The 23,691-nt window shown below is 46.8% G+C and overlaps 2 protein-coding genes across 2 annotated transcripts; both read left to right on the forward strand.

The window, feature by feature from the left end:
• Window positions 1–195: 195 nt before the first annotated feature.
• On the forward strand, window positions 196–7,292 carry LOC129091746 (CST complex subunit CTC1-like). Its single transcript, XM_054599441.1, has 8 exons — window positions 196–341; window positions 1,371–1,446; window positions 3,288–3,375; window positions 3,810–4,032; window positions 4,801–5,033; window positions 5,297–5,426; window positions 6,769–7,077; window positions 7,164–7,292. The coding sequence occupies exons 1-8, from the start codon at window positions 291–293 to the stop codon at window positions 7,290–7,292; spliced, it is 1,239 nt and encodes a 412-aa protein (XP_054455416.1). The 5' UTR covers window positions 196–290.
• A 387-nt stretch (window positions 7,293–7,679) lies between these two features.
• Window positions 7,680–20,635, forward strand: LOC129091747 (CST complex subunit CTC1-like). Its single transcript, XM_054599443.1, is given in 15 exon segments — window positions 7,680–7,908; window positions 8,149–8,296; window positions 8,327–8,341; window positions 8,629–8,843; window positions 11,331–11,494; window positions 12,021–12,364; window positions 12,442–12,531; window positions 13,608–13,654; window positions 13,925–14,149; window positions 17,411–17,479; window positions 17,558–17,717; window positions 18,078–18,107; window positions 18,110–18,135; window positions 18,234–18,390; window positions 20,395–20,635. Coding segments are annotated over 15 exon segments (1,908 nt in total). The 5' UTR covers window positions 7,680–7,729; the 3' UTR covers window positions 20,434–20,635.
• Window positions 20,636–23,691: the final 3,056 nt, after the last annotated feature.

Genomic DNA, 23,691 nt, shown 5'->3' on the forward strand with positions numbered 1-23,691 from the left:
TATAAGTGCTGTTTCATAGTTAGAATGATTAATATCATAAACTATAAGTGATGTTTCATAGTTAGAGTGATTAATATCATAAAGCCTTTAACACATGAACACGGTGTTTTCTTTAAAGACGTTTCAACCTTCTTTGTCAGTAAAATGTGCTTCGCGCTCTGAGCCTCTGCGGACACCGTAGCTCACCAGGAAGTGCTGTGAGACCGCGTGACCAGCGTGTTTACAACCTGTCTGTCTGATCGATACTAATCAATACTGATACCAGTGATCAGTGACCAGAGGACTGAGACATGGACCCCCCGCAGCTGATCCTGGACCAGTTCAAACCCAGCGGGGAAGCTGTACGTTACTGATGGTTGATTACTGATTACTGATTACTGATTACTGATTATTGATTACTGATTATTGATTACTGATTACTGATTACTGATTACTGATTACTGATTACTGATTATTTATTACTGATTACTGATTATTTATTACTGATTACTGATTATTGATTATTGATTATTGATTACTGATTACTGATTATTGATTACTGATTACTGATTATTACTGATTACTGATTACTGATTACTGATTACTGATTACTGATGGTTGATTACTGATTACTGATTATTGATTACTGATGGTTGATTACTGATTACTGATTACTGATTACTGATGGCTGATTACTGATTACTGATGGTTGATTACTGATTACTGATTACTGATTACTGATTACTGATTACTGATTACTGATTATTGATTACTGATTGTTGATTACTGATTACTGATTACTGATTACTGATTACTGATTACTGATTACTGATTACTGATGGCTGATTACTGATTGCTGATTGTTGATTACTGATTACTGATTACTGATTACTGATTGTTGATTACTGATTACTGATTATTGATTACTGATTACTGATGGTTGATTACTGATTACTGATGGTTGATTACTGATTATTGATTACTGATTACTGATTACTGATGGTTGATTACTGATTACTGATTACTGATTACTGATGGTTGATTACTGATTACTGATTATTGATTACTGATTACTGATTACTGATGGTTGTTACTGATTACTGATGGTTGATTACTGATTGCTGATGGTTGATTACCGATTACTGATTATTGATTACTGATTACTGATTATTGATTACTGATTACTGATTACTGATTACTGATTACTGATTACTGATTACTGATGGTTGATTACTGATTACTGATTATTGATTACTGATTACTGATTACTGATTATTGATTATTGATTACTGATGACCTGTTTAGCTCCTGATGCAGGAACACGACAGAGGAGAACCAGAGACTGTTCTCCTCTATGAGTGAGGAATGATTCCTGTCTGTGTTTAACGCAGGAGACCGTCTGGTTGAAGGAGATCTTCATCTTCCTCTCACAACACGTGACTCCTCCTGCTGATGACTCACTGACAGGTGAGTCAGCCAACCAGCTTCTAGAACGGCTCTGACGTCAGACAGCCTTCAGGGTCCACATGACACAGTGAGGCGTTCAGGGTCCACATGACACAGTGAGGCGTTCAGGGTCCACATGACACAGTGAGGCGTTCAGGGTCCACATGACACAGTGAGGCGTTCAGGGTCCACATGACACAGTGAGGCGTTCAGGGTCCACATGACAGTGAGGCCTTCAGGGTCCACATGACACAGTGAGGCGTTCAGGGTCCACATGATACAGTGAGGCGTTCAGGGTCCATCTGACAGAATGAGGCATTCAGGGTCCATCTGAGAGAATGAGGCGTTCAGGGTCCACATGACACAGTGAGGCGTTCAGGGTCCACATGACACAGTGAGGCGTTCAGGGTCCACATGACACAGTGAGGCGTTCAGGGTCCACATGACAGTGAGGCCTTCAGGGTCCACATGACACAGTGAGGCGTTCAGGGTCCACATGACACAGTGAGGCGTTCAAGGTTCAGATGACTCAGTGAGGCGTTCAGGGTCCACATGACACAGTGAGGCGTTCAGGGTCCACATGACACAGTGAGGCGTTCAGGGTCCACATGTCACAGTGAGGAGTTCAGGGTCTATCTGACAGAATGAGGCGTTCAGGGTCCACATGTCACAGTGAGTCGTTCAGGGTCTATCTGACAGAATGAGGCGTTCAGGGTCCACATGACACAGTGAGGCGTTCAGGGTCCACATGACACAGTGAGGCGTTCAGGGTCCAGCTGACAGAATGAGGCGTTCAGGGTCCAGTTGACAGAATGAGGCGTTCAGGGTCCACATGACACAGTGAGGCGTTCAGGGTCCACATGACACAGTGAGGCGTTCAGGGTCCAGCTGACAGAATGAGGCGTTCAGGGTCCAGTTGACAGAATGAGGCGTTCAGGGTCCACATGACACAGTGAGGCGTTCAGGGTCCACATGACACAGTGAGGCGTTCAGGGTCCAGCTGACAGAATGAGGCGTTCAGGGTCCAGTTGACAGAATGAGGCGTTCAGGGTCCACATGACACAGTGAGGCGTTCAGGGTCCACATGACACAGTGAGGCGTTCAGGGTCCACATGTCACAGTGAGGAGTTCAGGGTCTATCTGACAGAATGAGGCGTTCAGGGTCCACATGTCACAGTGAGTGCGTTCAGGGTCCACATGACACAGTGAGGCGTTCAGGGTCCACATGACACAGTGAGGCGTTCAGGGTCCACATGACACAGTGAGGCGTTCAGGGTCCAGCTGACAGAATGAGGCGTTCAGGGTCCAGTTGACAGAATGAGGCGTTCAGGGTCCACATGACACAGTGAGGCGTTCAGGGTCCAGCTGACAGAATGAGGCGTTCAGGGTCCAGTTGACAGAATGAGGCGTTCAGGGTCCACATGTCACAGTGAGTCGTTCAGGGTCTATCTGACAGAATGAGGCGTTCAGGGTCCACATGACACAGTGAGGCGTTCAGGGTCCACATGACACAGTGAGGGTCCAGCTGACAGAATGAGGCGTTCAGGGTCCAGTTGACAGAATGAGACGTTCAGGGTCCACATGACACAGTGAGGCGTTCAGGGTCCACATGACACAGTGAGGCGTTCAGGGTCCACATGACACAGTGAGGCGTTCAGGGTCCAGCTGACAGAATGAGGCGTTCAGGGTCCACATGACACAGTGAGGCGTTCAGGGTCCACATGACACAGTGAGGCGTTCAGGGTCCAGCTGACAGAATGAGGCGTTCAGGGTCCAGTTGACAGAATGAGGCGTTCAGGGTCCACATGACACAGTGAGGCGTTCAGGGTTCAGCTGTAATCATCAGTTCATTTGTGTTTCAGGTGTGAGTGCCGATCAGCTGAGTGTGTGTGTGGTGAAGAAGATACAAGAGAACACGGCCGTCACAAACATCTTACCTGTCAGCTACAGGTACGACCAAGGATTATTATTATAATTATTGTTATTATTATTATGATTATTATAATTATTTTTATTATTTTTATTATTATTGTTATTATTATTCTGATTATTATAATTATAATTATTATTTTTATTTTTATTTTTATTATCATTATTATTATCATTATTATTATTATTATTATTATTATTATTATCATTATTATTATTAATATTAATGTTATACAACAGCTCCTGAAACAGACTCAACACAGTGTTTATTTTTATGTATTTCAGTTTTCTTCCTAAACACACGTTTATATTTATATACGTTTACTATGTTTTATACTTCACATCGTTCATCATACATGTTTTAACAAACAGCTGTAACCATGGTAACCGGTTCTATGATGAGTTAAACGATGTTTATCACCCTGACCTTTGACCTCTCCTGACCCCGCCTCCAGACCGGTGTCTGTCTCAGGGCTGCTCTCCCTGCAGCACCTGGCCTGTGTCAGTAACCTGTCCTGGAGCACCAATCAGCAGCGAGCCTGGGCAAAGGAGGCGGAGCTTTCTCTGCCGGGTCACCTGGCTCTGCCGCGGGTCAACCTGCTTCTGATTGGCTGTCTAAGAGAGGGGCGGGACGGAGAGTGGAGGCTGACGGACGCCAGCGGCAGCGTCAGGTGTGAGGTGAGTGTGTAGGACGCCGTGATGCGTTCAGGTGTGAGGTGAGCGTGTAGGACGCCGTGATGCGTTCAGGTGTGAGGTGAGTGTGTAGGACGGCGTGATGCGTTCAGGTGTGAGGTGAGTGTGGACAACACCGTGATGCGTTCCGGTGTGAGGTGAGTGTGGACGACACCGTGATGCTTTCAGGTGTGAGGTGAGTGTGTAGGACAACGTGATGCGTTCAGGTGTGAGGTGAGTGTGTAGGACAACGTGATGCGTTCAGGTGTGAGGTGAGCGTGTAGGACGCCGTGATGCGTTCAGGTGTGAGGTGAGTGTGGACAACACCGTGATGCGTTCCGGTGTGAGGTGAGTGTGGACGACACCGTGATGCTTTCAGGTGTGAGGTGAGTGTGTAGGACAACGTGATGCGTTCAGGTGTGAGGTGAGTGTGTAGGACAACGTGATGCGTTCAGGTGTGAGGTGAGCGTGTAGGACGCCGTGATGCGTTCAGGTGTGAGGTGAGTGTGGACAACACCGTGATGCGTTCCGGTGTGAGGTGAGTGTGGACGACACCGTGATGCTTTCAGGTGTGAGGTGAGTGTGTAGGACAACGTGATGCGTTCAGGTGTGAGGTGAGTGTGTAGGACAACGTGATGCGTTCAGGTGTGAGGTGAGCGTGTAGGACGCCGTGATGCGTTCAGGTGTGAGGTGAGTGTGTAGGACGCCGTGAGTTGAGTCTCACCTGTCTCTCTCTCTCTCTCTCTCTCTCTCTCTCTCTCTCTCTCTCTCCAGTGCCTGTCTCCCTCTCCTTCGTGGCTGAACCGTCCTGTCTTCCTCTCTCACTGGAACTACATCCCCCACAATGCCCCGGGGCAGGAGGAGGCCCGAGGCTACGTGGAGATGGTTGGTCCTCCTGCTTTCTTGTGTCCTGGTCCTGAGCAGGGATTGGCTGTTGGTCCTGAAGGAGGGGCGGGGCTTAGCAGAGCTGTTGCAGTCAGAGAGGCTGCTGGTTTACTGGACAACAGGTGAGTCACCTGTTACCTGTTCCAGGTGACCTCTGACCTCTGAGGTATGACAGGAAGCATCAGAGAGCTACACTGTGACGGCCTGTCTCCCTCTCTCTCTCTGTCTCTCTCCCCCTCACTACCTGTCTCTCTCTCTGTCTGTCTGTTTCTCTCTCTCCACCTGTCTGTCTCTCTCCCCCTCTCTACCTGTCCGTCTCTCTTTCTCTCTACCTGTCTCTCTCCCCCTCTCTACCTGTCTCTCTCTCCACCTGTCTGTCTCTCAGGACTCGTGGACAGCGTGTCTCAGTCTTTGGTCTGGTGGGTTCAGTGTGCCCTCAGCTGATCGTGGCAGGAACAGCCTTCTTCTGCTTCTGTCTGAAGGACGACTCTCACAGTCTCCGTGTCCTCGTCAAGGTGTGTGATGTCACCTCCTGTGCAGTTAGACACAGAGTAACGTATGATAACACTGATCAATAATCAGTATTGATCATTTCTGACTTCATTACAGAACGTTACAGGTTATTAAAACCAGTAGACACATGATAGAAACACATGTGACTCCTTATTGCTAAACAGTGTCCATCATGGATCCATATCTATAATGTATTGATACACCTCGTTATTACTATTATTACTATTACTATTATTATTATTAGTATTAGTATTACTATTATTATTGTTATTATTATTATTATTACTATTACTATTATTATTACTATTATTACTATTATTCTTCTTATTATTATTAGTATTACTATTACTACTATTATTACTAATATTACTATAATTATTACTATTATTATTAGTAGTAGTAGTAGTATTACTATTATTATTACTATTATTATTACTATTATTATTACTATTAGTATTACTATTATTATTATTATTATTACTATTATTACTATTATTATTATTATTAGTATTAGTATTACTATTATTATTGTTATTATTATTATTATTATTACTATTACTATTATTATTACTATTATTATTACTATTCGTATTAGTATTACTATTATTATTATTATTATTATTACTATTATTATTACTATTATTATTAGTATTACTATTACTATTATTACTATTATTATTATTATTAGTATTATTATTGTTATTAAAACAGCAGATAAACTGAAGAACATGAGATCAGATGAAAAGAGTTTAGATCATAATGACACAAAGAGTTACAGCTATTATTAATCTCTTTGATCAAAACTAAAACATAAAGACACAATGTTCAAAATCAATGGAGTTCTGCTTCAGCTCATGAATTATTGATCCTCATTAATAACAGTAAACAACTGTTCACCTGTTCACCTGTACACCTGTTCACCTTAACACCTGTTCACCTGTTCACCTGTACACCTGTTCACCTTAACACCTGTTCACCTGTTCACCTGTTCACCTGTACACCTTAACACCTGCGTCCAACGTGCTGATCTCTGAGGTTTCCCTCTGAACTATTACTCAGTTAATGTGAACAAGTCTGTCTGTCTCTCTGTCTCTCTGTCTCTCTGTCTGTCTCTCTGTCTCTCTCTCTCTCTCTCTCTGTCTGTCTCTCTGTCTCTCTCTCTCTGTCTGTCTCTCTGTCTGTCTCTCTGTCTCTCTCTCTCTCTCTCTCTCTCTCTCTCTGTCTCTCTCTCTCTGTCTGTCTCTCTGTCTGTCTCTCTCTCTCTCTCTCTCTGTCTCTCTCTCTCTCTGTCTGTCTGTCTCTCTCTCTCTCTCTCTGTCTGTCTGTCTCTCTGTCTGTGTGCAGGACAGAAGCAGGCTGTGGTGGACTCAGTGTGTGTATGTTGGTCAGAGTGTGTGTGTGACGGCGTTGCGTGTGTGTGTCCTGCGAGGCTGGAGAGGAAACAACATCCTGTGTGTGACGGAACAATCTGAATTGCACACAAACTTCACACACACTCCTGTAGGCGACACACACACTGACACACCGTTGGACACGCCCCCACCGCTGATGATGTCACACGTTGATGATGAAGACTGCGAGGAGGCGGAGCCTGAAAGAGGCGTCAACGAATCAGGTGTCAGGATGAAAAAGTCCCGAGTCATCAGTTACCAGGTAAAATACAGAGAACACTGATTGGCTGTGGAATGGTACCTGCTAACTCGACCTGTGTGGTAAGCCCCGCCCCTCTTTTCTGATAGGGCACTGTGACGAAGGTGGTGAGTGAGGGGGCCGGACTGTACGTGATTGACAGGAAGGTGGGGCTGTGCCTGGCCTATCAGCCGACACTGAGGAGAAAACTGAGAGCAGGAGACTCTGTGGAGTCTTAGTGGTGAGTCTCAGTACAGGTGAGTCTCAGTACAGGTGAGTCTCAGTACAGGTGTTAATCTCAGTACAGGTGAGTCTCAGTACAGGTGAGTCTCAGTACAGGTGTTAATCTCAGTACAGGTGAGTCTCAGTACAGGTGAGTCTCAGTACAGGTGAGCCTTAGTACAGGTGTTAATCTCAGTACAGGTGAGTCTCAGTACAGGTGAGCCTTAGTACAGGTGAGTCTCAGTACAGGTGAGTCTCAGTACAGGTGTTAATCTCAGTACAGGTGAGTCTCAGTACAGGTGAGTCTCAGTACAGGTGAGCCTTAGTAAGGGTGAGTCTCAATAAGGGTGAGTCTCAGTAAGGGTGAGTCTCAGTAAGGGTGAGTCTTTTCTTTCCCCTGCAGCTCCATCATGTCCACTTCCTGTACCGGCCCTGTCCTGACTTTCCTCCCAGCATGCTTTGCACCTGCCTACGATCCAGCCTCAGGGTCACCGCCTTCAGCAGGGTGGGGGGGTCGTCACCTGACTCCAGCTGCCCCGGTGATGGAGCGTTACCACGGTTACTGCTGGAGAAAAACATGGGTGTGTCCGAGTACCTGTGGACCTGTCACCTGAGCTCACAGCTCACTCACAGGTGAGGAGGAGTAGAACGAACACCTGTTCAGGTTAAAGAAGGGGACAGCATGATATATAGAAGACCTGATCATGACCTGTCTGTCTGTCTGTCTGTCTGTCTGTCTGTCTGTCTGTCTGTCTGTCTGTCTCTCTCTGTCTGTCTGTCTGTCTGTCTGTCTGTCTGTCTGTCTCTCTGTCTGTCTGTCTGTCTCTCTGTCTGTCTGTCTGTCTGTCTCTCTGCCTGTCTGTCCTTCTCCAGTCTGGTCCCCAGTGTGTTGAAGCAGCAGTGTGTGTGCGTGTTGTCCTGGAAGCTGATGGAGTTTGTGATGAGGCGACGAAGAAGAAGAGGAAGGAGGGAAATCTACTCAGAGATGTTGGACGAGCCTCACACCTGTCCTCTGACACAGGTAGATAATGTGTTGACTGTGTCTCTATAGTACAGTGTTGACCCTGTAGAGTCTCTATAGTACAGTGTTGACCCTGTAGAGTCTCTGTAGTACAGTGTTGACCCTGTAGTGTCTCTATAGTACAGTGTTGACCCTGTAGTGTCTCTATAGTACAGTGTTGACCCTGTAGTATTTGTGTCTCTCTATAGTACAGTGTTGACCCTGTAGTATTTGTGTCTCTATAGTACAGTGTTGACCCTGTAGTATTTGTGTCTCTATAGTACAGTGTTGACCCTGTAGTATTTGTGTCTCTATAGTACAGTGTTGACCCTGTAGTATTTGTGTCTCTATAGTACAGTGTTGACCCTGCAGTACATCAGTACATCAGTATATCAGAGCTCAGTCAGTCTCTACAGTCAGAGTGCTGGTCTTCGGTCTCGCTGAGCTCTCTGCTGCCTCCTGGTGGATCCGGTCTCACCAGGTCTCAGATCAACACAGCACTGGCTTGGTCCTGCAGGACTCTGACCTCTGACCTCCAGGAACGGCCCCAGACTGGAGACAGACTCAGGTAAACTTAAACTAATAAAGAGTGAACCAAATCTTATACTTTCCTGGTTTTAAAGAATCTGATGGAGTCGTTCCAAACTGTCCTCTGTGATGGAGCTGATCACTTATTGATCACTTTATTATATATTACATAACATTACATTACATTACATTACAGTCATGTAGCAGACGCTTTTATCCAAAGCGACTTACAGGAAGTGTATTCAACATAGGTATTCAAGAGAACTACTAGTCACCAGAAGTCATAAGTGCATCTCCTTTCTTAAACAAGCATCTAAGAGCATAAACCAGAGCAAAAGTACAGAAACAAACTAATACGAATACAATAAGTGCAGCGAACTGATACGAATACAGTAAGTGCAACAAACTAATATTAATACAATAAGTGCTATGAGGAAGGCTCAGGGTAGTGCTTCTTGAAGAGGTGAGTTTTCAGCCTGCACCGAAAGATGGGCAGCGACTCTGCTGTCCTGAGGTCAGTGGGGAGTTCATTCCTCCACTGTGGGGTCAGGACAGAAAAAGCTGTGACCGAGTCGATCGGCCGCAGGGACCTCTGAGCGACGGGGCAACCAGTCACCCCGAGGCAGCAGAGAGGAGTGGTGGGGGGTGTAGGGCTTCATGGTCTGGAGATAGGAAGGAGCTGTTCCTCTCACTGCCCTGTAGGCACCAGAGTCTGTAACTGGATGCTCCTACAGGGAGCCAGTGTAGAGAACGGAGAAGGGAAGTTGTGTGGGAGAACTTGGGTCATTGAACACCAGACGAGCTGCAGCTTTCTGGACAAGCTCCAGAGGTCTGACGGCCGACGCCGGGGCTCCGGCAAGTAGTGAGTTGCAGTAGTCCAGGCGGGAGATGACCAGAGCCTGTAGAGCACCTGCACCGTCTCCTCAGTGAGGAAGGGGAGAATCCTCCTGATGTTGTAGAGGAGGAGTCTGCAGGAGCGTGTGACCGATGCAATGTTTGCTGAGAACGACAGTTGGTCGTCCAGGGTCACACCCAGATTCCTCACAGTCCCAGTTGGCGTCACTACGGCATCATCAATGGTGATGGACAGGTCTCAGCGGGCAACCCTTCCCCGGGAGGAAGAGTAGCTCGGTTTTAGTCCAGGTTGAGCTTCAGGTGGTGTGTCGCCATCCACTTCGAGATGTCAGCCAAGCACTCAGCAATGCGTGCCTCCACTTGGGTGTCACCGGGAGGAAATGACAAGACCAGCTGGGTGTCATCGGCATAACAATGGTAGGAGAAGTCATGCGAGCGAATAACAGAACCCAGAGATGTTGTGTAGAGCGAGAAGAGAAGGGGGCCCAGGACTGAACCTTGTGGAACCCCGTAGTCAGCATGCGTGGTTCCGACACGGCCCCCTCCATGTCACCTGGTAGGATCGGCCTGTCAGATAGGATGCAAGCAGGGAGAGTGCAGAGCCTGAGACGCCCATCCCCTCGAGGGTGGAGAGGAGGATCTGGTGGTTCACCGTGTCAAACGCCGCTGACAGGTCCAGGAGAATCAGGACAGAGGAGAGGGAGTTCGCTCTCGCGGCGTGAAGCGACTCTGTCACCGCAAGGAGGGCCGTCTCTGACGAGTGACCCACCTTGAACCCGGACTGGTGGGGGTCCAAGAGGTTGTTCTGGTGGAGGTAGGAAGACAGTTGTTTAAAGACAGCATGTTCAAGTGTTTTGGATAGAAAGGGTAGAAGAGAAACCGGTCTGAAGTTCTTGACATCAGAGGGGTCAAGTGATGGTTTTTTCAGAAGGGGGTGACTCTGGCAGTCTTGAAAGCCGAGGGAAAGCATCCTGAGACGAGAGATGTGTTGATGAGGTGGGTGAGGAAAGGAAGGAGTTCAGTGGCAATAGACTGAAGAAGAGGGGAGGGGATCGGGTCAAAGGAGCACGTGGTGGGGCGGTTAGATGTAACAAGGTCGAGGACCTCGTTAGGGGAGAGGGGAGCAAAATAGGGTAAGATGGGGTGTGGAGAGGGAAGGGGGAGCTGAGGGGGAAGAGCTGTAGAGGGTAGAGAGGAGAGAGGGGCTGAGAGAAGGAGGATCTGATATCGTTTACCTTCTTGTCAAAGAAGTTGGCGAAATCATCAGGGAGAAGGGAGGAAGTAGGAGGAGGGGGTGGGGGTTGGAGGAGTGAAGAGAAAGTTTCAAAGAGTTTTTTAGGATTGGAAGCAGAGGTTAGGATTATATATCAGTCTGTTAACGTATAGTAACTGGCTAATAACAGAGCGCTAAGTGCTTATTAATGTATTTATTAACATCTATAACTCTTCCTGTGGACAGACTGAAGTGTTGTCGGCTGTATAAACCCATAATAAATGATGTCATAGATATAATAATATAAGATATTTCTGTATAGGAAGAGTAACTGAACATTAATAACCACTGTAACCTCCTGCTTACATATATCATATATCATAGTCTGTCATTAAGTGTAGTTGATATGTGAGTATAACCCTGTTGGTACTCGTATAAAGACGGCGTGTGTGTTTACAGGCGGCGCCCCCTGCTGCTGGTCGGGGTGTTGGAGCTCCCATCACTGACGTCTGAACAAACCCTGCAGCTCAGAGACACTACGGGGGCTGTGGCCTGTGTCGCCACGGAAACCAGCGAGGAGGAGGAGGGAGGTCAGAGGGCAGCCTTCAACACTGCCTGGATAGGTACAACACACACACACAGGTCAAAGGTCACCTTACGGCCTGAAGACTGCAGGTTAAACAAATGTGTGTGTGTGTGTGTGTGTGTGTGTGTGTGTGTGTGTGTGTGTGTGTGTGTGTGTGTGTGTGTGTGTGTGTGTGTGTGTGTGTGTGTGTGTGTGTGTTGCAGGCTGTCTGGTGTGTGTCCAGCAGTTCACCATGGTAACGGAGAGATTCCTCCAATCAGATTTCCCCTCCTACCAACACCTGGACCAGGACAAGTACATCACACACAAACACTGCAGGTACACACACACACACACACACACACACACACACACACACACACACACACACACACACACACACACACACACACACACACACACACACACACACACACACACACACACACACACACACACACACACACACACACATTTATAGTAATGTGTGTGTGTGTGTGTGAGACAGAGTCTACCTGCAGTTTTCTCTGAACCACCTCCACATCCTGAGTCCGTCTGTTGCCATGGTTACACACCTGGGACAGAGGGGGAGGAGTCCAGCGATGATGTCACAGCGAGGAAACAGACAGCAGAAGAAGAAGAGACGGAGGGAGCTCAGACTGCAGCGAGGAAGAGAAGAAGAGAGGCCGACTCCTCCGTTACCGTGACTACCGGCCCCCGACCCTGCGTCTCCGTGGTGATCAGGCTGGAGCAGAAGGAGGGCGTGTCCTGGAGAAACATGGCGGCGAGGCTAAAGGGAGAGGAGGCGGGGCTTACACTGTGCTTCTCAGTCAGAGCTGCTGTGATTGGTCCAGTGGTCAGCTGGGGGCGGGACCCGAAGAACGGACCAATGACAGACAGAGAGACGGAGACAGAGAGCGAGTACAAGGTGAGACCCTTCACCTGATACATCCCATAATGCACCTGTGTTCAGCGTGACACCTGTCTCCTCCCGCCCGTCTGCAGGTGGTCCTGGTGTTCTCAGGTGGGTCGGCCCGCTGGTTTCCTCTCCTCCAGCCCGGATGTTTCTACAGACTCACCGCTCCCAACACACAGGTAAACACACCTGTGATGATGTCACCGGGAGGCGGGGCTCCAGGTGATTGGCTGCTTAGAGTTGAGTTTGTGTGAGGGGACAGGTGTTTCAAGTGTTCCAATAAACTGGACTATATGGTTTGTTTCTGAATAAATAAATACAAAATATAGACATAAATATAGAAACACTTTGTGATTGTTATGATTTCATTAATATGACTCTCAGATGTAACAGCAGTTAACAAACCTTTTTCTAATGATATAAGATAGAGTTACATGATGTCATAGCTGATGCAACAGGTGATGATGATGTCATCGCTGAGTGACGTGATCTGTGTGAGTGATGATGATGTCATCACTGAGTGACATGTGATCTGTGTGAGTGATGATGATGTCATCGCTGATGCAACAGGTGATGATGATGTCATCGCTGAGTGACATGTGATCTGTGTGAGTGATGATGATGTCATCGCTGAGTGACATGTGATCTGTGTGAGTGATGATGATGTCATCGCTGAGTGACATGTGATCTGTGTGAGTGATGATGATGTCATCGCTGAGTGACATGTGATCTGTGTGAGTGTGATGTCATCGCTGAGTGCTGTGTCATGATCCTGTGTCAGGTGATTGAGGCGATTGGTCGGTGTGTGTCCGTCCATCAGGATCCCAGTGTTTTGATTGGCTGTGGTGTTTCTGGGCGGAGGGGGTGGAGCTCCACGCTGACCCCACCCTTCAGGTCCGACCTGATTGGAGGATCCACACTCTGACACGCCCACTGCTGCTTCACACCTGCCCACAGGTAAACACCCCGACCCCGATCCAGACCCCAACCCAGACCAAAACCCAGACCCTGACCCAGACTCTGACCCAGACTCTGACCCCCAGATCCAGACCCAGACCAAAACCCAGACCCCGACCCAGACCAAAACCCAGACCCTGACCCAGACCCCGACCCAGACTCTGACCCTGACCCAGACCAAAACCCAGACCAAAACCCAGACCCAGACTCTGACCCAGACTCTGACCCAGACCCAGACCCTGACCAAAACCCAGACCCCGATCCAGACTCTGACCCTTCTCTCTCTCTGTGTCGTCAGGCTCTCTCGCCCACAGTCCTGTCCGTCTCTGATGTCTTGGACTGCAGGTAATCATTGATCTCTGATTGATTGGATCAATATCTACATGACATTCTGACCTTTTGGTTTAATGTGTGCTGCAGTCGCCATGGAAACAAAAACTCTCTATTCAGACTCCATGCTGTTCTACTGAAGGTGTCTCTCACGTGTGTGTGTGTGTGTGTGTGTGTGTGTGTGTGTGTGTGTGTGTGTGTGTGTGTGTGTGTGTGTGTGTGTGTGTGTGTGTGTGTGTGTGTGTGTGTGTGTGTGTGTGTGTGTGTGTGTGTGTGAGAGAGCAGGTCAGAGTTGGTGTGTTTTCAGGCTCAGGTGTGTGACAGGATCAGTCTCAACAACAGGACCAGTGACTCTGTTGCAGGTGTGTGTGCTGGTGTGCGACTCACAGTGTGTGACCAGATTGGGAGGACTGTTCAGGTGTACCTGGACTTGAGCCACACCCCCTACCCACCTGGCCTGTTGCCTGGCAACACGCTGCTTCTGTCTGCTTTCCAGCGGAGAGTGTCCAGGTAACAGTCTAAATGTTGTTATTAGAGTTATATTAGTGCTGAAGCAGTGACTCAGTGAAGCATTAACTCAGTGACTTAATTACTTAATGACTCAATTACTTAATGACTCAATTACTTAATTACATTACATTACATTACATTACAGTCATGTAGCATGACTTTTATCCAAAGCGACTTACAGGAAGTGTATTCAACATAGGTATTCAAGAGAACTACTAGTCACCAGAAGTCATCAGTGCATCTCCTTTCTTAAACAAGCATCTTAAAGCATAAACCAGAGCAAAAGTATAGTGCAGAGGCAAATTACTACGAAAACAATAAGTGCAACAGAAAGATGGGCAGTGACTCTGCTGTCCTGAGGTCAGTGGGGAGTTCATTCCTCCACTGAGGGGTCAGGACAGGAAGAAGCTGTGACCGGGTGGATCGGCTGCAGGGACCTCTGAGCGACGGGGCAACCAGTCACCCCGAGGCAGCAGAGAGGAGTGGTGGGGGGGGTGTAGGGCTTCATGGTCTGGAGATAGGAAGGAGCTGTTCCTCTCACTGCCCTGTAGGCACCAGAGTCTGTAACTGGATGCTCCTACAGGGAGCAGTGTGGAGGACGGAGGAGGGAAGTTGTGTGGGAGAACTTGGGGCGATTGAACACCAGACGAGCTGCAGCTTTCTGGACGAGCTCCAGAGGTCTGATGGCCGACGCCGGGGCTTAATGACTCAGTGAAGCATTGACTCAGTGACTTAATGACTCAGTGACTCAGTGAAGCTCAGTGACTCACTGAGTCAATGTATGTGTGTGTCTCTCTGTATATGTTTATGTGTCTCACAGTTCTGAAGGTGTGTACTGCGGTTCTCTGTATATATACCGTGCTGTGAAAAAGTATTTGCCCCCTTCCTGGTTTCTTATATTTTTGCATTGTCACACTTAAATGTTTCAGATCATCAAACTAATTTTAATATTAGACAAAGATAACCCGAGTAAATACAAAATGCAGTTTTTAAATGATGATTTCATTTATTAAGGGAGAAAAGCTATCCAAACCTACCTGGCCCTATGTGAATAAATCATGAATGAACTGTGATTAACCACGTTTTTTGGAAAGCTGAGTTCAATTTCAATAGCCACACTCAGGCCTGATTACTGCCAGACCTGTTGAATCAAGAAATCACTTAAATAGAACCTGTCTGACAAAGTGAAGCAGGCTAAAAGATCTCAAAAAGCAACGCATCATGCCGATCTAAAGAAATTCAAGAACAGATGAGAAACAAAGTAATTGGCATGTATCAGTCTGGAAAGGGTTACAAAGCCATTTCTAAGGCTTTGGGACTCCATTGAACCACGGTGAGAGCCATTATCCACAAATGGAGAAGACCTGGAACAGTGGTGAAGCTTCCCAGGAGGCCGCCGACCAAAATGACTCCATGAGCCCATCGACGACTCATCCAGGAGGTCATAAAGACCCCAGAACAACATCTAAAGAACTGCAGGCCTCACTGGCCTCAGGTAAGGTCAGTGTTCATGATTCAACAATAAGAAAGAGACCGGGCAAAAATGGCATCCATGGGAGAGTTCCAAGGCGAAAGCCACTGCTGACCAAAGAACACAAAGGCTCGTCTCACATTTGCCAAAAAACATCTTGATGATCCCCAAGACTTTTGTGGACTGACCAGACAAAAGTTGAACTTTTGAAGGTGTGCGTCCCGTTACATCTGGCATAAAACTAACCCAGCATTTCATAAAACCAACATCCTACCAACAGTCAAACATGGTGCTGGTAGTGTGACGTCTGGGGCTGCTTTGCAGCTTCAGGACCTGGACGACTCGCCATAATTGATGGAACCATGAATTCTGCTCTCTACAGGAAATCCTGAAGGAGGATGTCCAGCCATCAGTTCGTGACCTCAAGCTCAAGCCACTTGGGTTATGCAACAGGACAATGATCCGAAACACACCAGCAAGTCCACCTCTGAATGGCTCAAAAGACCCAAGATGAAGGGTTTGGAGAGGCCTAGTCAAAGTCCGGACTTAAATCCGATTGAGATGCTGTGGCAGGACCTTAAACAAGCCGTTTATGCTCAAACCATCCAATGTGGCTGAATGAAAACAATTCTGCAAAGACGAGTGGGCCAAAGTTCCTCCACAGCGATGTGAAAGCCTCACTGCCAGTTATCACAAACGCTTGATTGCAGTTGTTGCCGCCAAGGGTGGCCCAACCAGTTATTAGGTTGAGGGGGCAATTACTTTTTCACATCGGGGCAGGTAGGTTTGGATAGCTTTTCTCCCTTAATGAATGAAATCATCATTTAAAAACTGCATTTTGTATTTACTCGGGTTATATTTGTCTAATATAAAAATTTGTTTGATGATCTGAAACATTTAAGTTGACAAATATGCAAAAAAATAAGAAATCAGGAAGGGGGCAAATACTTTTTCACAGCACTGTATATATATATATATATTTATATATATATACAGCGGGTAAAATAAGTATTGAACACGTCACCATTTTTCTCAGTAAATATATTTCTAAAGGTGCTATTGACGGTAACAACCCAAGTAATCCATACATACAAAGAAAACCAAACAAACAAGTTCAGAAATTAAGTTATGTGTAATAAAATGGAATGACACAGGGAAAAAGTATTGAACACGCTTACTGAAATGTATTTAATACTTGGTACAGAAGCCTTTGTTGGTAATGACAGCTGGGTGCATGGTTGCACTGACAAGGGGCAGGACTGCTTTCTAATTACTGATAGATTTCAGCTGCTGTCTTGGCTTTCCATGCCTTTTTGCACCTCCCTTCCTTCATGTGTTCAATACTTTTTCCCTGTGTCATTCCATTCTATTACACATAACTTAATTTCTGAACGTATTTGTTTGGTGTTCTTTGTATGTATGGATTACTTGGGTTGTTACCGACGTCTGGTGAACATTTCATGTCAATAGCACCTTTAGAAATATATTTACTGAGAACAATGGTGACGTGTTCAATACTTATTTTACCCGCTGTATATGTGTATATATGTTTATGTGTGTCTCAGGTCTGGAGGTGTGTACTGCGGTTCTCTGTGTGTGTATATGTGTATATATATATATATATATATATATATATATATATATATATATATATATATATATATATATATATATGTATATGTATATGTGTGTGTGTCTCAGGTCTGGAGGTGTGTACTGCGTTCTCTGTGTGTGTATATATATGTATATGTGTATATATATATATATGTGTATATGTGTGTGTGTCTCAGGTCTGGAGGTGTGTACTGCAGTTCTCTCCCTGTCAGCTCTCTAACCGTCGTGTCACTGGGAGATTCGAGGTAATCACACTGACACACTGGATCAATCATCAACGTATTCATTTATTGATCCCTTTGTATTCATCTGTTTCCTGTCAGCTCCGCCCTGCCTCCCCCTGCTCCCATGATGCATCTGGGTGCGTGGTCAGTGAGCAGAGAGCAGAGGTGCATTGTGGGTCAGGTCACAGGTCACGTGGTGTGTTTCCTGTTCCTGCAGCTGCAGTGGAGCTGCTCGCTGTGTGGGAGTCTCTACATGCAGGTGCTCTACTCTGGGTTCTACTGGGTTCTACTGGGTTTCTCTGGGTTCTACTGGGTTCTATTGGGTTTCTCTGGGTTCTACTGGATTCGACTGGGTTCTATTGGGTTTCTCTGGGTTCTACTGGATTCTATTGGGTTTCTCTGGGTTCTACTGGGTTCTACTGCGTTTATCTGGGTTCTACTGGGTTTCTCTGGGTTCTACTGGATTCTACTGGGTTCTATTGTGTTTATCTGGGTTCTACCGGGCTCTACTTTATGATACTGAAGGCCACTGGGTTCTGTTGTGTTCTACTGCGTCCACTTCAGTCGTCTTCATGTCCTTGTTTATCAGTTCCTCAGTTACTGAGGTCTCTGTTTCTAGACGTGTTCCAGTTCTCCGTGTGGATCCACCGCAGCTCCGTCTTTCAGTCCAAAGCAAAGTAAGACTTCTTCTTCTGGTCACGTGTGTATTTCTGTGTACTTCTGCTGTATAAGCTGCATCTTTCTGTACTTGTGTGTGCTTTGATTGATTGATCAGGCTGGTGATTGATGACGGCACAGGTGAGGCTCACGTGTGGTTCTCCGGTGCTCTGGTTCGTCCTCTGCTCGGATTGGCTGATTCTCAGTGGGAGGGGCTTCAGAGAGCACTAAGGGTCAGAGGTCACATCAGAGTCTACCCCCGGGGGCGGAGCATGGTCAGTGAGACTTTCTCTGTGTGTATTTACCTGTCTCTCTCTCTCTCTCTCTCTCAGGTGTGTATTTACCTGTCTCTCTCTCAGGTGTGTGTATTTACCTGTGTGTCTCTCTCTCTCAGGTGTGTGTATTTACCTGTCTCTCTCAGGTGTGTATTTACCTGTCTCTCTCTCAGGTGTGTGTATTTACCTGTCTCTCTCTCAGGTGTGTGTATTTACCTCTCTCTCTCTCAGGTGTGTGTATTTACCTGTCTCTCTCTCAGGTGTGTGTATTTACCTGTGTGTCTCTCTCTCTCAGGTGTGTGTATTTACCTGTCTCTCTCTCAGGTGTGTATTTACCTGTCTCTCTCTCAGGTGTGTGTATTTACCTGTGTGTGTCTCTCTCAGGTGTGTGTATTTACCTGTGTGTCTCTCTCAGGTGTGTGTATTTACCTGTGTGTCTCTCTCTCAGGTGTGTGTATTTACCTGTCTCTCTCAGGTGTGTGTATTTACCTCTCTCTCTCTCAGGTGTGTGTATTTACCTGTCTCTCTCTCTCAGGTGTGTGTATTTACCTGTCTCTCTCTCAGGTGTGTGTATTTACCTGTCTCTCTCTCAGGTGTGTGTATTTACCTGTGTGTCTCTCTCTCAGGTGTGTGTATTTACCTGTCTCTCTCTCAGGTGTGTGTATTTACCTGTCTCTCTCTCAGGTGTGTGTATTTACCTGTGTGTCTCTCTCTCAGGTGTGTGTATTTACCTGTCTCTCTCTCAGGTGTGTGTATTTACCTGTCTCTCTCTCAGGTGTGTGTGTATTTACCTGTCTCTCTCTCAGGTGTGTGTATTTACCTGTCTCTCTCTCAGGTGTGTGTATTTACCTGTCTCTCTCTCAGGTGTGTGTATTTACCTGTCTCTCTCTCAGGTGTGTGTGTATTTACCTGTCTCTCTCTCAGGTGTGTGTATTTACCTGTCTCTCTCTCAGGTGTGTGTATTTACCTGTCTCTCTCTCAGGTGTGTGTATTTACCTGTGTCTCTCTCTCAGGTGTGTGTATTTACCTGTCTCTCTCTCAGGTGTGTGTATTTACCTGTCTCTCTCTCAGGTGTGTGTATTTACCTGTCTCTCTCTCAGGTGTGTATTTACCTGTCTCTCTCTCAGGTGTGTGTATTTACCTGTCTCTCTCTCAGGTGTGTGTATTTACCTCTCTCTCTCTCTCAGGTGTGTGTATTTACCTGTCTCTCTCTCAGGTGTGTGTATTTACCTGTGTCTCTCTCTCAGGTGTGTGTATTTACCTGTCTCTCTCTCTCAGGTGTGTGTATTTACCTGTGTCTCTCTCAGGTGTGTGTATTTACCTGTCTCTCTCTCAGGTGTGTGTATTTACCTGTCTCTCTCTCAGGTGTGTGTATTTACCTGTCTCTCTCTCAGGTGTGTGTATTTACCTGTGTGTCTCTCTCTCAGGTGTGTGTATTTACCTGTCTCTCTCTCAGGTGTGTGTATTTACCTGTCTCTCTCTCTCAGGTGTGTGTATTCACCTGTCTCTCTCTCAGGTGTGTGTATTTACCTGTCTCTCTCTCAGGTGTGTGTATTTACCTCTCTCTCTCTCAGGTGTGTGTATTTACCTGTGTCTCTCTCTCAGGTGTGTGTATTTACCTGTCTCTCTCTCAGGTGTGTGTATTTACCTGTCTCTCTCAGGTGTGTGTATTTACCTCTCTCTCTCAGGTGTGTGTATTTACCTGTGTCTCTCTCTCAGGTGTGTGTATTTACCTGTCTCTCTCTCAGGTGTGTGTATTTACCTGTCTCTCTCTCAGGTGTGTGTATTTACCTGTCTCTCTCAGGTGTGTGACTCTGATGACCCTCTCCTCCACTTCCTGATGTGTGTGTGCAGCAGTGATGTTGTGTGTCGTCAGCTCTCTCACCTGTAGAAAACAGAGCAGCCAGAGATCAGAAGGTACTGAGATGTAACCGCTGTACTCTCACCTGGTCAACACCTGCAGGCCGGCGGCCATGTTGATGAAGTTCATGTTGTTTGTTTCAGAGATTAAGAGGTTCAGCAGAGGAGAACGAGACTTCATGACCAGGGTGACTCCTCCTCTACAGCTCACCTGTCTGCACCTGAACACTGATGATGTCACCGTCAGCACACTGATACGCAGGTGATCGGTCACAGGAAGAGGCGGAGCCAGCTCACCTTTCTTTGAATGTAGTTTCTCCATTTTACAGAATGTGTTGATGTTCTGTTTATAGAAGTTATTAAATCTTCATTTATTCCTCCTGAAGTCTGTTTCAACTGTTATTTCACATCCTGCTACCAGTCCCTCACTCACCTGTTGTCATGGCAACACGACAGTCCCTCACCTGCCTGTTGTCATGGCAACACGACAGTTCCAATAGTGAAATTTGATGACTCTAGCGCCCACAGTCATCATTGCATATATACAGTATATATATATATATATATATATATATATATAAATATATATATTTATAAAGTTATATAGTTTCTCCACCAGAGGACGCTGTTTCACATCAAACTGAGCTGAACACTGAGTTCATCTACAAAGAGTTGCAGCTAACAGGTCTACGTCTTGAGGCAGAAGTTTCTTAAGGTGTTTGAGGATCTTTTAGGGGCCTTGAGGAGGTTCCAGAGGTCCTTGACAAGGTTCCAGAGGTCCTTGACAAGGTTCCAGAGGTCCTTGACAAGGTTCCAAAGGCCCTTGACAAGGTTCCATAGGTCATTGACAAGGTTCCAAAGGCCCTTGACAAGGTTCCAGAGGTCATTCACAAGGTTGCAAAGGCCCTTGACAAGGTTCCATAGGTCATTGACAAGGTTCCAGAGGTCCTTGACAAGGTTCCATAGGCCCTTGACAAGGTTCCAAAGGCCCTTGACAAGGTTCCAGAGGTCATTGACAAGGTTCCAGAGGTCCTTGACAAGGTTCCAAAGGCCCTTGACAAGGTTCCAAAGGCCCTTGACAAGGTTCCAAAGGCCCTTGACAAGGTTCCAGAGGTCCTTGACAAGGTTCCAGAGGCCCTTGACAAGGTTCCAAAGGCCCTTGACAAGGTTCCAGAGGTCCTTGACAAGGTTCCATAGGCCCTTGACAAGGTTCCAAAGGCCCTTGACAAGGTTCCATAGGCCCTTGACAAGGTTCCAAAGGCCCTTGACAAGGTTCCATAGGCCCTTGACAAGGTTCCATAGGCCCTTGACAAGGTTAAAGGTTTAGGTGATCAGTTATATTGGATATGTTATTGATCTGTTGTGTATTCAGTTTGTTCCCCCAGCAGAATGAAAGAACCTCCTTGTGATCAGTTTATGTTAATGAGCTGTTCCTCATCACCTGCTCAGGTACGCTGAGCTTCACCTTCTGGAGCTGGAGGAACCGTGATCAACCTGTAGGTGGCGGATGAGTTCCTTCTCTCTCTGATGTTCAGCATCAAACTTCTGCTCCTGGTAACTGATGACTCATCTGCAGCTCTGTTTCTGATTGGCTGCTGAACAGGAAGTGAAAGTAAAGAGTCGGGACTTTCCAGAGACGCTGGTTCAGGTTTCTGACGACAAAACAGAGAAAAGAGAACGAAACAACAAACTGCTGAACAGAGACGCTGCTGCTGAGATCACATGACACTTTCTCCTCTTGTGTCAATAAAGTTTTTACAGCTCACTGTGTCCTTCAGTGTGAAATCACACTCACAGTAATAACGAGTAATAAAGTTCATCTTGTTTACTTCAAATCATGGTTTTATCTGCTACTATTATTATTATTATTATTATTATTAGTATTATTAGTCACATTAATAATACTATTCCCTATATCATTATTATAATTCTACTATAGTCATTGCTGTTATTATCAGTGTTCTTATTGTTTCCTTGGTTACTCTGCTACTACTGTGATTATATGAATCATTTATGTCATAAACACTGAATGTGTTGTATCTGTTATGCTGTTCATTCTGGTCACATGACATCTATTGACTTCTGTCCATCCTGGAGAAGGATCTAAGGACAGAGGAGGTGAGGGTGTAAGGACAGAGGATGTGAGGGTCTAAGGACAGAGGATGTGAGGGTCTAAGGACAGAGGAGGTGAGGGTGTAAGGACAGAGGAGGTGAGGGTGTAAGGACAGAGGATGTGAGGGTCTAAGGACAGAGGATGTGAGGGTCTAAGGACAGAGGATGTGAGGGTGTAAGGACAGAGGATGTGAGGGTGTAAGGACAGAGGATGTGAGGGTGTAAGGACAGAGGATGTGAGGGTCTAAGGACAGAGGATGTGAGGGTCTAAGGACAGAGGATGTGAGGGTGTAAGGACAGAGGAGGTAAGGACAGAGGAGGTGAGGGTGTAAGGACAGAGGAGGTGAGGACAGAGGAGGTGAGGGTGTAAGGACAGAGGATGTGAGGGTGTAAGGACAGAGGATGTGAGGGTCTAAGGACAGAGGATGTGAGGGTCTAAGGACAGAGGATGTGAGGGTGTAAGGACAGAGGATGTGAGGGTCTAAGGACAGAGGATGTGAGGGTGTAAGGACAGAGGATGTGAGGGTCTAAGGACAGAGGATGTGAGGGTCTAAGGACAGAGGATGTGAGGGTGTAAGGACAGAGGATGTAAGGACAGAGGAGGTGAGGGTGTAAGGACAGAGGAGGTGAGGACAGAGGAGGTGAGGGTGTAAGGACAGAGGATGTGAGGACAGAGGATGTAAGGACAGAGGGTGTAAGGACAGAGGAGGTGAGGGTGTAAGGACAGAGGATGTAAGGACAGAGGAGGTAAGGACAGAGGGTGTAAGGACAGAGGAGGTAAGGACAGAGGAGGTGAGGGTGTAAGGACAGAGGAGGTGAGGACAGAGGACAGAGGAAGGACAGAGGGTGTAAGGACAGAGGATGTGAGGGTGTAAGGACAGAGGAGGTGAGGACAGAGGACAGAGGACAGAGGAGATAAGGACAGAGGAGGTGAGGACAGAGGACAGAGGACAGAGGATGTAAGGACAGAGGAGGTGAGGACAGAGGATGTGAGGACAGAGGAGGTGAGGACAGAGGATGTAAGGACAGAGGAGGTGAGGGTCAGAGGAGGTGAGGACAGAGGGTGTAAGGACAGAGGAGGTGAGGACAGAGGACAGGTGAGGACAGAGGATGTAAGGACAGAGGATGTGAGGACAGAGGACGTGAGGACAGAGGGTATAAGGACAGAGGAGGTGAGGACAGAGGAGGTGAGGACAGAGGAGGTGAGGACAGAGGATGTAAGGACAGAGGAGGTGAGGACAGAGGAGGTGAGGACAGAGGGTGTAAGGACAGAGGAGATGAGGACAGAGGAGGTGAGGACAGAGGAGGTGAGGACAGAGGATGTAAGGA

The sequence above is a fragment of the Anoplopoma fimbria genome, chromosome 5 (genome assembly GCF_027596085.1).
Source record: "Anoplopoma fimbria isolate UVic2021 breed Golden Eagle Sablefish chromosome 5, Afim_UVic_2022, whole genome shotgun sequence".
NCBI classification, from domain to species: Eukaryota; Metazoa; Chordata; class Actinopteri; order Perciformes; family Anoplopomatidae; genus Anoplopoma; species Anoplopoma fimbria.

What these genes read in the sequence shown, in the direction of transcription:
- LOC129091746 (XM_054599441.1), top strand. Translation starts at nt 291, where the DNA reads ATGGACCCCCCGCAGCTGATCCTGGACCAGTTCAAACCCAGCGGGGAA. An exon ending in TGCTGATGACTCACTGACAG is followed by an intron (nt 1,447 to 3,287) that starts GTGAGTCAGCCA and finishes TTTGTGTTTCAG; the next exon opens with GTGTGAGTGCCGATCAGCTG. An exon ending in CCCGAGTCATCAGTTACCAG is followed by an intron (nt 7,078 to 7,163) that starts GTAAAATACAGA and finishes CTTTTCTGATAG; the next exon opens with GGCACTGTGACGAAGGTGGT.